Raw genomic sequence first — 15460 nt, 5'->3', positions numbered from 1 at the left:
TTCCTATTTTGAGAAGTGCCTGTTCAAGTCCTTTGCCCATTTCTTTTTTTTTTTTTTTTTTTTTTTTTTAGAAATCTTTTATTTAATAAATATAAATTTCATAGGTACGTATTTTGGATTATAGTGATTCTTCCCCCCATACTTACCCTCCCATCCCCACTCCTGTCCCATCTCCTCCCTCTCCCACCCATTCTTCATTAAGATTCATTTTTAATTATATACAGAAGAACAACTCTATACTAAGTAAAGATTTCAACAGATTGCACCCACACAGACACAGAAAGTATAAAGTACTGTTTGAAGACTAGTTTTACCGTTAATGCACATAGTACAACTCATTAAGGACAGAGGTCATACATGTGGAGTAAGTGCACAGTGACTCCTGTTGTTGATGTAACAATTGACACTCTTTTATGACATCAGTAGTCACCCGAGTCTCTTGTCATGTGCTGCCAAGGCTATGGAAGCCTTTTGAGTTCATGTTATTTAGACCTTATTTAAACAAGGCCATAATCAAAGTGGAAGTTCTCTCCTCCCTTCAAAGATAGGTACCTCCTTCTTTGATGGCCCTTTCTTTCCACTGGGATCTCACTCACAGAGATCTTTCATGTAGGTCATGTTTTGCCACAGTATCTTGGCTTTTCATGCCTGAAATGCTCTCATGGGCTTTTTAGCCAGATCAGAATGCTTTAAGGGCTGATTCTGAAGCCAGAATGCTGTTTAGTTGTCCATTTCTCAACTGGATTGTTTCTTTTGTTGTTGTTGGGTTTCTTGAGCTCTTTATAGACTCTGCTTATTAATCCTTTATAAGTTTCATAGCTTGTAGATATTTTCTCTCATTCTGTTGGTTGTGTCTTCACTTTGCTGAATGTTTTCCTCTGCAATACAGAAAGTTCTTAGCTTGATGTAACACATTTGTTTATATTTCCTTTGATTCCCTATTCTGTTTTTTTTTTCCCCAAGAAGTTTTTCCCTTGCCAATGTTTTGCAAAGTTTCCCCAATATTTTCCTGTAGTACTTTCATGTTGTCAGGTTGTACATTCAGATCCTTGATACATTTTGAGTTGATTATTTTATAAGATGTAAAGTAGGGGTCTTGTTTCATATTTCTGCACATGAAGATCCAATTTTCCCAGCACCATTTGTAGGAGAGAATGCCCTTTCTCCAGGGATTGATTTTAGATTTTTTTGTCAAAGATTAGCTGGTTGGACATGAGTAGATTGGTTTCTGGAGTTTCTATGCTGTTCCATTGCTCTACATGTCTTATCTTTGTGCTAGTACCAGACTGTTTTGATTATAACTGCCCTGTATGTCTTGAAATCTGATATTGTGATGCCTCCAGCTTTATTTTTGGTGTGTAAGATTGCTTTAGTTACTTGAGGATTCTTGTGTTTCAAAATGAATTTTAGTATCATTTTCTCTAGAACTGAGAAGAATGTCATTGGCATTTTGATTTGTTGAATCTATAAATTGAAACTAAACTAAAATTGAATCTATAAATTTGTTGAATCTATAAATCTATAAATTATTGAATCTATAAATTGCTTTCAATAGTATGGACAGTCTGATGATACTGATTCTTCCAATCTGTGAACATGGAAGATTTTTCCACTTTTTGTATCTTCTTCTAGGTTCTGTAGATATCAGTTAGGTTCATTTGGTCTATTATGTAGATTAGCTCTGTTATTTTTTTTATGATTTCCTGACCTATTGAACTGTTCATTGTTGAAAATGAGGTGGGCTGGTGCCATGGCTCACTTGGCTAATCTGCCACCTGCGGCGCTGGCACCCTGGGTTCTAGTCTCTGTCGGGGCACCGGATTCTGTCCTGGTTGCTCCTCTTCCAGTCCAGCTCTCTGCTGTGGTCTGGGAAGGCAGTGGAGGATGGCCTAAGTGCTTGGGCACTGCACCTGCATGGGAGACCAGGAGGAAGCACCTGGCTCCTGGCTTTGGATCAGCGCAGTGCGCCAACCGCAACACACTGGCTGTGGTGGCCATTTAGGGGGGTAAACCAATGGAAAAAGGAAGACCTTTCTCTCTGTCTCTCTCTCTCTCTCACTGTCCACTCTGCCTGTCCAAAAAAAAAAAAAAAAAAAAGGTGTTAAGTCCCCCATTACTATTGTACTGGAGTCTGTGTCTCCCTTTAGATCCGTTAACATTTGTTTTAAATAGCCAGGTGCTCTGACATTGGGTGCATATACATTTATTATAGTCACATCTTTTTAAATTGATACCTTAAGCATTGCATAATGTCCTTCTTTGTCTATTTTAACAGTGTTTGTATTAGTCCATTTCACCTGATATTAGGGTGGTTATACCTACTTTCTTTTCTTTCTGTTAGCTTGGAATATCTTTCTCCATCTTTTAATTTGGTGAGATGTGGTTTTTTTTTTTAGTCAGCAAATAGATGGGTCTCTTTTGTTAATCCATTCATCCAGTCTATATCTTGTAATTGGAGATTTTAGGCCATTTATATTCAAGTTTATGATTGATAGGTAATGATTTGGCTCTGCTGTTTTTACATAAATACTCCCATTTTCTGCTGTGGATTTGCTTTGTATTTTTGCTGGGAGATTTTCTGCCTTCACATTCTTTCATAGTGTTGGCCATACTTTGTGTTTCTGTGTGTAGCATATCCTTCAGCATCTTTTATAAGGCTGGATTAGAGGTGACAAATTCTTTCAATTTCTTTTTGTTATGGAAGGTCTTTATTTCACCTTCATTCATAAAGGAGAGCTTTGCAGGGTACAGTGTTCTGGGTTGACTTTTTTCTCTTAAGACTTGAACTATATCTTGCCATTGTCTTTTAGCCTGTAGGGTTTCAGGTGAGCAGTCAGATGTTAATCTAATTGGAGATCCTCTCAAAGTAATCTGATTTTCTCTCATGCACATTTAAGAATCTTTTCTGTTTTAACATTGAAAGATTGACTACAGTGTGTCCTCATGAAGATCTTTTCTGGTCATGTCTATTAGGAGCTCTATGTGCCTTGTGTACTTGGAAGTCCTTTTCTTTCTCCAAATTGGAGAAGTTCTCTGTAATTATTTTTATGGATGTTCTAATCCGTTCTCTCTTTCCACACCTTCAGACCTCCCGTGACCCATATTTTGGGTCCTTTGATAGATATGCATCCCTTAAATCTTTAATACCGTTTTTAATTTTTCTTATTTTTTCCTTCTTTATATTTGTTTTGGAGTGATTGAGGTATTTTGAAAAATTTGTCTTTTAGCTCTGATACTGTTTCTCCTGTTTCACCAAGTGTGTTTTTAAGGCTCTAGTATATTTTTATTTGACATGCTGAATTCCTCATTTCTAATATTTCCATTTGGTTTCTCTTCTACATCTCAATTTCATGGGAAAATTTTCCTTCCATGTAATATATGGATTTCTTTAATTCATGAATTTGCTTTTCCTGGCTTCTGAGTAATCCTGTGATCAATCTTTTGAATTTCCATTCAGGCATTTCATCAGTCTCTTTGCCTTCACAATCTAATACTGAAGTGTTGTTGTGTTACTATGGGCGAGTCATGTTTTCTTGCTCATTTTTGTTTCTTGAGTTTCTATTTTTTTTTTTATCATTTGTGAAAATGCTCAATTTTCCCCTCTGGTTGCTTTATCTGTGAACTATGCCTCTGTGGAATGTCTGCTCTTTCAGTGAGTTCTCAGAGGCATGTGCTGGGTGGTGTCAGGGAGTTATGATCTATGTTCCAGGGTGTTGTAGTATCCAGGGTGACACCCAAGCCGGGCATTATAGATCTCTATTGTCAGTAGGGATGAATGTATGATCATCTCTGTTGGCATAATCACACACCTACCTCCTCTCTTCCAAAGTGATCAATGCCTGAGTTTCGTCTACAGCAACTTAAAAACACTCACCTACACTGCCACATGAACCACACAAAGGATCTCTGCAGTCCTCTCTGTGAGCATGGATTCCACTGCAAAAACCCACCTAGGCAGTTTGGAAACTGTACCTCCAGCAAGAGACACAGTGATTGTCCAGAGACCCAGCTGCACCCTACATCCTATCATCCAATCACAGGGTTCCCACAGTCCCAACACACAAGGCTCCCACAGTCATGGGTTGCAAAACATCTGCTCCACCTCACTAGCCTATCCTGTCTGTTGACACAGCAGAGTTATTCCCGAAGCCAACTGCCTGTGGGTGCTCTGCCCTGAGGGTGTGCGTCTCAGAGCCTGTGATATGTTGAGAGGCTGGAAGTACCTCACAGTCTTATGTGAGTGCCCAACCCCCTGTCAATCCTCCCAGCCAGCAGACTCAAAGTCATGGGGGACACAGATTTTTCCATCTGGTAGTATTCTGGATCACACGCATACACAAGAGCTGTCCCCCATGCTAATGATGTCAGTATAGTGCCTTCTTTTTGCCAGTTGCTTCATGCCCTTGTTGGGGGATGGGGAGAAAGAAACTTTCCGTTTTTAAACTGGGTTAGGCAGGTACCCTGTTCCCCATTAGGGCTCCAGACCAGAGTCAAAGACAGTGTGGTTTGCCAGGCTCTGCTTCTGGCAGTATCATCAGTGGCATGGGCTGCTGCAGTCTGCTCTCACCTCACTCTCCCAAGGTGGCACTTCCTCTGGCTCTCAGCTGTCAGGTTCATTGGTTCTGTCTTTTGCTCTTTTTTTTTTTATAATTTAATAATTTTTTTTAACTTTTATTTAATGAATATAGATTTCCAAAGTACAGCTTATGGACTACATTGGCTTCCCCCTCTCCCCCGATAACTTCCCTCCCACCCACAACCCTCCCCTTTCCCGCTCTCTCTCCCCTTCTATTCATATCAAGATTCATTTTCAATTTTCTGTATATACAGAAGATCAGTTTAGTATACATTAAGTAAAGATTTCAACAGTTTCCACCCACTCTTTGCTGTGCATCCACACCTTCTACACTAATCTGTGGCATCCCTCTTCTTTCTGTAGAATTTCTACCACAGATTTCTCTCTACCTCACTTGCACTTTATCTACTTTTTTTTGCTACTATTTTCCCCTTGCCTAAAGCATTATGTTTTTTCCCTATTCATCCATCTTGGAATCTCCCAAGAATATTCTTAGTAAATATTTTTATTTCAGGTGATCAGTGCAGGAATATCCTTACTAAACATTTCACCATTCTTTAAAATCTTGTATATTGATTTTCTTCTACTTGAAAGGCAGAGTGAGGGGTGATGGAGGGGCGGGGGGGGGATAAATATCTTCTGTACACTGGATCATTCCCCAAATGCCTGCAAGGATTATGGCTGAATCAGTCTGAATGAAGCCAAAAGCTTAGAATTCCATGGCAGAGCCCAAGAACTCTATGTCCCAGGATATATTAACAGAAAACTATACTAGAAGCAAGTCGCAGGATGTAAACTGGGACTGTTATAGGATATAGTCATCTCAAGCACTGGCTTAACATATCTTAACACATAACCTATTTTGCCATAGTTAAAAGAAAAGCATTTAATGTAGTAAACAAAAAGATTGTGAACATTGGGTAAATACATTGATATAATTTATTATTATAGTTATTTTTGAGAAAAGCCTTATAATGGTCATAAATGAATGCCTTAGGCAATTAGTATAAGAGGAAGCATCATTTACTTGAGTATTCCAGAAGATACGTTTGGATTTGCTTCTTGAATATGAGTATTTTTTTCTCATTTCAGTTTCCCAGGAAAGAGATGGCCTGATTGTGACCAACAAGGAAAGTCAAGACATAAATTTGAGGAAGGATGTGGTCACAAACAATACATTCACTCACAAGGGCACTGAATCAAGAAAAACACGTAATTTAAGCTCAAGCCATATTCAAAAACTGATCATCAAAAAGAGAAATTGTTCAGGAATGAAACCTGAGGTATGCAGTATATTTCACAATGTGCATATCCCTAGTGTGCTGGATGAGATGCAAGCTGGAGAGAAATTAGATGCCCCTAATGTACCTGGGAACTCTTCTCATTGCTCAGAGCCTCATAGTCAGCATCACAAGGTTCAGACTGTGCCATTTGATCACAGTAAACAAGTAAAAACCTTGCAAAGGAAGAAAATGTTCTTTACATTTGAGAAGGCTTATATGAGAGACACTTGTAACAAGTCAACTATTGTAGGAAAGACAATGAAGACAATTCAAATAGGGAAGGAAACTTTGCATAAAAATTCTAACCTTAGTAAGTATCAACAAACCCAAACAAAAGAGAAACTCTGTGAATTTTTTAAGGGTGAGGAAGCTATGAATTACAAATCAGATCTTACAATGAATCAGAAAACACATACAGGAAAGAAACCCTATGTATGTGAACCCTATAAAAAATCTTTCAGCCATAAATCCTGCCTCACAGTCCATCACAGAACTCACACAGGGGAAAAGCCCAGTGGGTACAATGAATGTGGAAAAACCTTTTCCTGGAAGTCATATCTCATGAGAAATCAAAGAATTCACACAGGGCAGACACTATATGAAATTAATGAGTGTGGAAAAGCTTTTTACGTGAAACCACACTTTGTAAGACATCAGAAGGGTCGCACAGCGGTGAAACCTTATGAATGTAATGAGTGCAAAAAGGACTTTTGCCAGAAGTCAGGCCTCATAACGCATCAGAGAGTTCACACAGGGGAGAAACCTTATGTATGTAATGAGTGTGAGAAAGCCTTTTCCCAGAAGTCAAACTTGAATAAACACCTGAGAATTCACACAGGAGAGAAATCTTATGAATGCAATGAATGCGGAAAAGCCTTTTGCCAGAAGTCAGTCCTTATAAGACATCAGAGAAGTCACACTGGGGAGAAACCTTACAATTGTAATGAGTGTGGAAAAGCCTTTTCCAGGAAGTCACATCTCATAATACATCAGAGAATTCACACAGGAGAGAAACCTTTTAAGTGCAATGAATGTGGAAAAGCCTTTTACCTGAAATCACACTTTGTTACACATCAGAGAATTCACACAGGGGAGAAGCCTTATAAATGTAATGAGTGTGGAAAAGCATTTTCCCGGAAATCACATGTCATAACACATCAGAGAACTCACTCAGAGAAGAAATCTTTTGAATGTAATGAGTGTGGAAAAATCTTTTACCAAAAGTCACACTTTGTAACACATCAGAAGATTCATACAGTGGTGAAACATTATGAATGTAATGAGTGCAAAAAAGAGTTTTGCCAGAAGTCAGGCCTCATAACACATCAGAGAATTCACACAGGGGAGAAACCTTATGTATGCAGTGAGTGTAAGAAAGCCTTTTCCCAGAAGTCAAACTTGAATAAACACCAGAGAATTCACACAGGGGAGAAATCTTATGAATGCAATGAATGTGGAAAAGCCTTTTACCAGAAGTCAGTCCTCATAAGACATCAGAGAATTCACACAGGAGAGAAACCTTATGATTGTAACGAATGTGGAAAAGCATTTTCCCGAAAGTCACACTTCCTAATTCATCAGAAAATTCACACAGGGGAGAAACCCTTTGAATGCAATGAATGTGGAAAAGCCTTTTACCTGAAATCACACTTTGTAACACATCAGAGAATTCACACAGGGGAGAAAACTTATGAGTGTAACGACTGCAAAAAATACTTTTGCCACAAATCAGCTCTCATAAGACATCAGAGAATTCACACAGGGGAGAAACCTTATGAATGTAATGAATGTGGAAAAGCCTTTTCCTGGAAGTCAGACCTCATAACCCATCAGAGAATTCACACAGGCGAGAAACCTTATGAATGTAATGAGTGTGAAAAAGCCTTTTCCCAGAAATCACACCTTATAGCACATCAGAGAATTCACACGGGGGATAAAGCTTTTGAATGTAATGAATGTGGAAAAGCCTTTTACATGAAGTCAAACTTGAAGAAACATGAGAGAATTCACACAGGGGAGAAATCTTATGTATGCAGTGAATGTGGAAAGGCATTTTGCCGGAACTCAGACCTCATAAGACATCTGAGAATTCACACAGGGGAGAAACCTTATGTATGTAATGAGTGTGAAAAAGCCTTTTCCCAGAAGTCAAACTTGAATAAACATAGGAGAATTCACATAGGGGAGAAATCTTATGAATTCAGTAAATCTGGAAAAGCCTTTTGCCATAAGTCAGACCTCATAACACATCAGAAAATCCGCATAGGAGAAATTTCATGAATTAAATGAGTACGGAAAAACTATCCCAGAATTAAAGCCTCAATAGGCATAGAATTGAAAAACTGGGAAACTTTGAATGCAATCAATGTGAAAAAAAAATCTTTTGCTTCAATTAAACCTCAATAGATACCATAGACTACACAAAGAAGAAAACACTGTCAATATAATGTATGTGAAAAATCTTTGGCAAAAGTCACTCTTCAGTGTACATTGAGAAGAGAAAGCATGTGTGTATACTGAGACTTTGTACCATAGTTCATGTTTTACCACCTCTCAGAAGATTCACATAGAGCAAAATCCCTGTGAATGTATTGGAGGTGGAAACCTTTACTGTAAGGCAAATTTTAAGAAACATCAGTAAAATTACAGAGAAAACATTGAAAATGTAACTTATATGGAACCACACCTCAGCAGTTATTAGGAAATCCAAATGAAGGATTTACCTTGTATGACTGAGACTGGCTATATGTTCTTTAAAGTCTAGTTTTTCCTCCTTTGACATACAATCTGCATTCTTGGCTTTCTCATATTATGAGTGGGACCATGACAATGAGTTATTTCCACATATAAATTTTGTTAAGTATTTTCCGTGTGATACTTACTTGAAATATTATCCTCATCATTTGCAAAGTTGTTTGATTTTATTGGTTGCCCATGATTCCTTCCCCACGTGACTCTACAGATCAAGTTGTGACCATTGGCCCATCGCCTGACTTATATATGCCAGCCATTATACTATATCCCAGCTCTGAATGATGAGTGGTTTGTCCAGATTAGGGGATGAGTCTCTGACAAACTTTATACTCATGAGAATCATAGACTTCTCTGTGTGTAAGTCCAAATTTGCCCTCTTTGCCAGAAGTTTGCTTATTGGGCGAAGAGGGGATGTGTGCACAATGCTCTCATGGCATAAATGCTAAGCAGTCCTCCTGAGATTTAAACTATGTTTTTAACTCTTCTTACTTTCATTTTTTTGGATTGTTTTCATTCCACTCTATTGTGGTTTGCTTCTGTTTGTAATTAAATTTTGGCAGTTGTATTCACTTGGCTTGATTCTGGCTCATTTAACTTTTTTGAGCTACTTGAGATATGCAGGTAGCTAGTGAGCACTAGAAATTAAGGACTATCAGCACCCATGCTAATACCACACATAGAACATACTGCACACCTTGTGTGTTGTTCCTAAGATTGTACTGGCTAGAAATATCCAAGATGAGTGAAGACTGGCAAACCTACTCAACATCAAGCACCTGGGCCTCTCTTCCCATCATGCACCAGATGCATGACACTTCCTAAATTTCAACACATATGCACCTGATGCTATGACAAGCTGAGATTTTCGAAAGGATCATGGAAGTGGGTGATACTCAAGTCCTGCTCCCAACTTAGCCTTATTGAAATATTCAAGTAGGTGTTTTCTCAGACATCACCTACTATCCTATTAAAGGATAACTACAAACCTTTTAAATTGCAGCATTTTCTCCTGAGGTTGTCCACAATATTGCTTTTTTTTTTAAGATTTTTTTTTTTTTTTTTGACAGGCAGAGTGGACAGTGAGAGAGAGAGAGACAGAGAGAAAGGTCTTCCTTTTGCCGTTGGTTCACCCTCCAATGGCCGCCGCAGCCGGCGCGCTGCGGCCGGCGCACCGCGCTGATCCGATGGCAGGAGCCAGGAGCCAGGTGCTTTTCCTGGTCTCCCATGGGGTGCAGGGCCCAAGCACCTGGGCCATCCTCCACTGCACTCCCGGGCCACAGCAGAGGGCTGGCCTGGAAGAGGGGCAACCGGGACAGAATCCGGCGCCCCGACCGGGACTAGAACCCGGTGTGCCGGCGCCGCTAGGCGGAGGATTAGCCTAGTGAGCCGCGGCGCCGGCCCTTTTTAAGATTTTTTAAAATTTATTTGAGAGGTAGAGTTACATACAGAGGGGAGATAGAAAGGTCTTCCATCCAATGGCTCACTCCTCCAATGGCTACAATGGTTGGAGCTGCACCGGTCCAAAGTCAGGAACCAGGAACTTCCTCTGGGTCTCCCACTTAGGTGCAGGGGCCCTAGCAGCTGGGACTAGAACCAGTTCCCATATGGGATGCTGGCATCACAGGTGGAGGATTAACCTAGTATGCCACAGTGCCAGCACCATACTATCTCTTTAAATTTTACTTTCCTGATTCCTTGTTTCTAGCTTTTTTTTTTTTTCAAATTCCTTGTTGCCTAGAGACAGTAACTTGGACTAATGTTTAACCCCTGAAACAGAGAAACTGGTACAAAAATATAATAGTATGGTATTTTTGTAGTTTTACAATGACTTTAATATTTTTGGCTTTATTTTCCACCACCTCATGGTGACTCTAAGTTTTATTGAAATGTTGTGTTTACTTTTCTTTCCTCAAAGTTCTTCTTGGGGTTTGATTGGATTTACATTCATCTCTGATATCAGCATGTACCCACTCTGGATGGACAATGTACCTAGGTGACATGGCCATTCCTCAATGACTTGGTTACAAATGTAGTGATGAATGATACAGCTATAGTTGCTCTTTTTCTGCTTCCTGTCCAGAGGGCAGTCCTACAAGTCATTCCTTCCACCTCTAATCCTAAACGTTGGGAACAGTTCATTGGCAATATACAGATCCAGTCCAAGTGCTAATCGTAAGATGCAGAGTCAAATCTCAGGATACTCGGAAACTTAAAGGCAAATAAGTAGTTATACATAAAATATACACCTTTTATTGAAAAATTAGCACACATAAAGGCAAAATATACAAGTTAAGCCTAAAATAGAAGTGGGAAGGAGTGCCAACTTTCAAAGGGGACCAACTGTGGGCTGAACAAAAAATTCATGTGGATACAGTTGTGGCTATATGCATGGGGAGTGAGGTCAATTCATAGCCTCTTTCTGGGTCCCAGTTCCTTGCTCTGCAAATCTTAGAAATGAGATCAAGATGGTAGAGGAGAATGGAGATATTATCCACTGTCCATGCAGCTTGAATTGTGTGTGAGGGCAAAGGCCATGCCTCTCATTGTCTGAGGACTCCCTATGTTCCCACTTAACCTTGTCCTTTTCCTAATGCTTGCTGAAGTGCTTGTTTCTGAGCCAATGCTGAACTGATTTCTGGCTTGCCTGGACTTTTATTGTCTTCTTGGTCTATTGATAGGATGTTTCAGATTTCTTTTTCTTTGTGTAAGTTTAATAGACAATACATAATGACTCAATGCTTTCCAACTCTCTTCTAGCAAGCTTTGACGCATTAAAAATGGACTGAAAAATGAAATAAATACAACTGCCAAAGTTTTTGAATGTAGAGCATCCAAAATTTTATTAGCATTTGTTTAATTATATGCTATTAAAAAATCTCATTCATTGTTGATCAGAATGCATAATGATATTTTACAAGATATCTGGCTATGTTATTAACAGGTCCTACAATAGTATCATATGCCTACATACAATGCAGCAAGAAAATATATCCAGCAGCTTCATAATGACTATAACCTATATGAAACCAAGAGGTCCATCAGGGGCCGGTGCCATGGCTCAATAGGTTAATCCTCTGCCTAGTGGCGCCGGCACACCAGGTTCTAGTCCCGGTCAGGGTGCTGGATTCTGTCCCTGTTGCCCCTCTTCCAGGCCAGCTCTCTGCTGTGGCCCAGGAGTGTAGTGGAGGATGGCCCAAGTGCTTGGGCCCTACACCCGCGTGGGAGACCAGGAGAGGCACCTGGCTCCTGCCTTCGGATTGGCACAGTTCGCCAGCCGTGGCGGCCATTGGAGGGTGAACCAACAGCAAAAAGGAAGACCTTTCTCTCTGTCTCTCTCACTGTCCACTCTGTCAAAAAAAGAGGTCCATCAGAATATAAACAGATAACCAAACCTTCCCAGTAGGTGGGGACCTTTGAAAAAGAACAAAGGAGGACTCATGAGACACTTGGTGTACACTGGACATGAGGATACAAAAGAAAAGGCATAGGCTGGAGTCATAGGGATTTCAGAGACAAAAGGAATTTACTGGCTACAGATCAATAACATGGAGGTGCTTGCACGAAGTCATGGCTTTAAGTGAAATCAGAGTGGTAACTAAAGACTGCCATGAGCTGAAATCACAGGAGATGAGAGGGGATTGGAAACATAGTAGTTCTGACATAGGCTGTATAGACCAGGCAGACTGAGGAAGATCACAGCTATATGAAGAGAGGTGAGAAATGCATGGCAATTGGCATTGGATACGGAAACTGGAAAGACACTCGAGGAAAGACGTGCTGTAGACAAAAAGGATGGAGACTCATGCAGCAGACATAAGTAACAGGGTTTTTAGAGCTTGCCTGGTTGGCAGAAAAATATTTTCAAAATGGCAAAAATACAAGAATAAACCTAAGTCTCAATCACATGAGATGTTGAAATTGCAGATACCACATAGGTTTTAGGGCCAAGATTAGAGATAGGCAAAACAAGGCATAGCTAGAGGAACATGGGACTAGAGACACTGGGAAGAAGATTACCTGCATGTACAATATTTGAGAACAAAGGAAGAGTTATGAGATGTCATATAAATCAGTTCTTAGAAAAGGTATAGCCTCAAGTGAATATGTTAGAAGGCTGACAATCATTTTAATTTTCTACTTACGAACAAAAGTGAGGGACTGAGATCATGGAATTGTGGGTAAGGCCACTGCCTGCAATGCCAGCATCCCATATGGGCACCAATTCAAGCACTGTTTGCTCCATTTTGGACCAGGTTCCTGCTAATGAGAGAGACAGCAGAGGATGGCACAAGTGTTTGGACTCTTGCTCCTCCATGGGAGACCCAGATGAATCTCCTAGCTCCTGGCTTTGGCCTGTCCCAGCCCTGACTGATGTGGCCATCTGTGGAGTGAACCATAGATGGAAGTGCTCTCTCTCAGGCGCTGTCTCTTGCTCTCTGCCTCCCTCCCTCTGAGTTTCAAGTACATAAAATCTTTTTTTAAAAAAAGAACCAAAATGAACTATACAATATTATATACAAGAGAGACAAGTAAAAATAGAGGCTGGTATCAACAAGATACCTATAACAAAACTATAAGTATGAAATTTTAAACTATTAGCATAGGGCAGACCCTGAGATTCCTGTGCATGAGTGATGGTGGACCCACCCCTGACACCTGGCCCTGGCCTCTCTCTAGTGAGTCCCTCGCTGGACTCTGCCACAAGCAGCCCCAGGCTTTCCCTGTCTGAGGATCAGGAGAGCATGAGGCCCAGCACAGCCTCTGGGCAGTGTTTTACACAGAGCAACTCCAGGCCCTGTCCTATCCCTGGACGTGGCTCCAGCCTCCCCGGTGCCTCTGTCGGGTTGGCCTTTTCCTGGATTGTGATGGGAGTTTTTCTTCTAAAAAATATTTCCTTATTGAATACGCAGAGAGAAAGAGACAGAGAGCAAGCTCCCATCTGTTGGTTCACTCCTGAAATATCCTGACGCTGGGAGCCAGGGACCCAATCCCAGATTCCCGTGTGGGTGGCCCATTTCTGGGGTCATCACTGCCACCTGCCAGGGTCTGTGTTAGCAGAAAGCTGGAACCAGGAGCCAGGGCGAGGGATCCAACACACATTCTCTGAGGTGGACCACAGGTTTCCCGACCAGTGTTTTATCTGCCAAGCCAAACTCCTGCCCCTGTTTTTGTTTTTGTTTTTTTTTTTTAATTTTAAAGTTGAAATAGTGTTGGTCTTTCTGTTACAATACTGAAGACATATGCACAATTAGAATGACAAGCCTGGGGTTCAAGCTTGGCTCAGCGGTTAAAACATCCATTGGATGCCTGCATCCCAGATCATGGTGCTGGGTTCAAGTCCCAGCTCTGTTCCTGGGAGATGCCAGCTTCCTGCTGATCACACCCTGGGAGACAGCAGGTGATGGCTCAAGTACTTAGGCCCGTGCCATCCACCTAGAGACCCACAGAGTTTCTGATTCCAGCCTGACCCAGGGTTGGCTACTGAGGCATCTGGGGAGTGAACCAGTGGATGGGAGATGAAGCTCTCCACCTCCCTGCTCCTCTGGCCTCCCCCTCCAGCTTTCATATAAGATGAATACAACTAAGTAAACCTCAAGACACTTTAAAAGAAACAAAGCAACCCCTTAGAAAATGGTAGGAAAAAGAAGTAAGTGAGCTAACAAGATGGACCCAGATTGGCTGATGCACCTGTGAAGATTATTGAACTGATGGTAACTTTCTCTAGTGTTACAGAGCAGTTTCTCAACCATGGCATTGTTGATATTTGTCTGGATCATTCTCTGTCATACAGGACTATGTGTGCATTTTATGCTATAGGGCTGTGTACATCTGTTTTTCAGTTTTTATTATTTTCTAGTGTATTGTAAAGGAGAGTTAGAGGGACGAGAGAGAGAGAGAGATCCTCCATCAGCTGATTTACTCCCCAAATGGTCACAATGGCCAGGGCTGCGCCAGGCCAAAGCCAGGAGGCTGGAGCTTCTTCCAGGTCTCCCACATGGGTGCAGGGGTCCAAGCACTTGGGTCATCTCCTGCTGCAATGCAGGGAGCAGGATCAGAAGTGGATCAGCTAAGTGGTCTTAGCAGTGTCCATATGGGATGCCGGCTTCGCTGTGCCACCATGCCTGCCCCTGTCTGCCTTGCTCTGGACCCTTCCCTCCCTCTGGGCACCCTGCACATTGTGGCCAGCCAGGGTGCCTTTTGCACCATGCTCCTCCTGACTGGTTCTCGCTGGTGCGCGTGCATCTGTCCCTGGAGGTTGCCTGTGGGTTACCTCACCCCTTCGCTGGGTGCATCAGTATTCCCTTGCTGCATCCTTTCTTAGATGGGGTGGGGAGCTAATGCCCACCTCACACTGCACCTTCAGAGTAGACTGGGGGTGAGCACTGTGGTGGTCTGTGGGTGTCACAGGAGAGCACTGGGAGAAGGCCTGTTCTCACATCCGGCCCTGAGCTGTGTGCTATTGGGGCTCCTCCCCACCCATCTCCAGCTCACCCTCTCCCCTGGTGCAAGGTTCTGAATGTGTGCATCCCCCAGAATCAGGGTCTCCAAGCAGATGGTGGTAAGAGCCAGTAAGAGACCTCAAGCTGCCTAGCCCCTCTGCCATGCTGGGACAGTGACAGGAAGGCCGCTGTGACCAGGGCAGGGGCCTCTGCTCAGCTGCTGAGGACACCTGGAGGAAGCCGTCCCAGAGGGCAGCAGGTGCCGGCTGACAGACCATGTGTGGGAGTGGCTTTTGAGCTGGGTGCTGTGGAGAGGATGGAAGGGTCTGGGCTGTGTCCTAGAAAATCTGTGTTGCTGTGAATGCATGGGCAAGGGCTCTGGGTCAGGGGGAGCGCTGTCCTCAGGG

At 41.9% G+C, this 15460-nt stretch overlaps 1 protein-coding gene across 15 annotated transcripts in view; it reads left to right on the top strand.

Annotated features, from left to right (window-relative positions):
* Positions 1-9182, top strand: part of LOC100340453 (zinc finger protein 271) — a 90794-nt gene extending 81612 nt beyond the window's left edge. For all 15 annotated transcript variants that reach the window (XM_051838366.2, XM_051838376.2, XM_051838377.2 and 12 more), the window contains one exon: positions 5669-9182. In XM_051838366.2, coding sequence (XP_051694326.2) covers positions 5669-8139 — 2471 coding nt within the window. In that variant the 3' untranslated portion in view covers positions 8140-9182. The remainder of the gene's footprint in view (positions 1-5668) is intronic.
* The last annotated feature ends 6278 nt before the right edge of the window (positions 9183-15460 follow it).

This window comes from Oryctolagus cuniculus, unplaced genomic scaffold (genome assembly GCF_964237555.1).
Source record: "Oryctolagus cuniculus unplaced genomic scaffold, mOryCun1.1 SCAFFOLD_69, whole genome shotgun sequence".
Classification (NCBI taxonomy): Eukaryota; Metazoa; Chordata; class Mammalia; order Lagomorpha; family Leporidae; genus Oryctolagus; species Oryctolagus cuniculus.
Note: the sequence above shows the minus strand (reverse complement) of the source record. Positions and strands in the feature narration are given on the sequence as shown.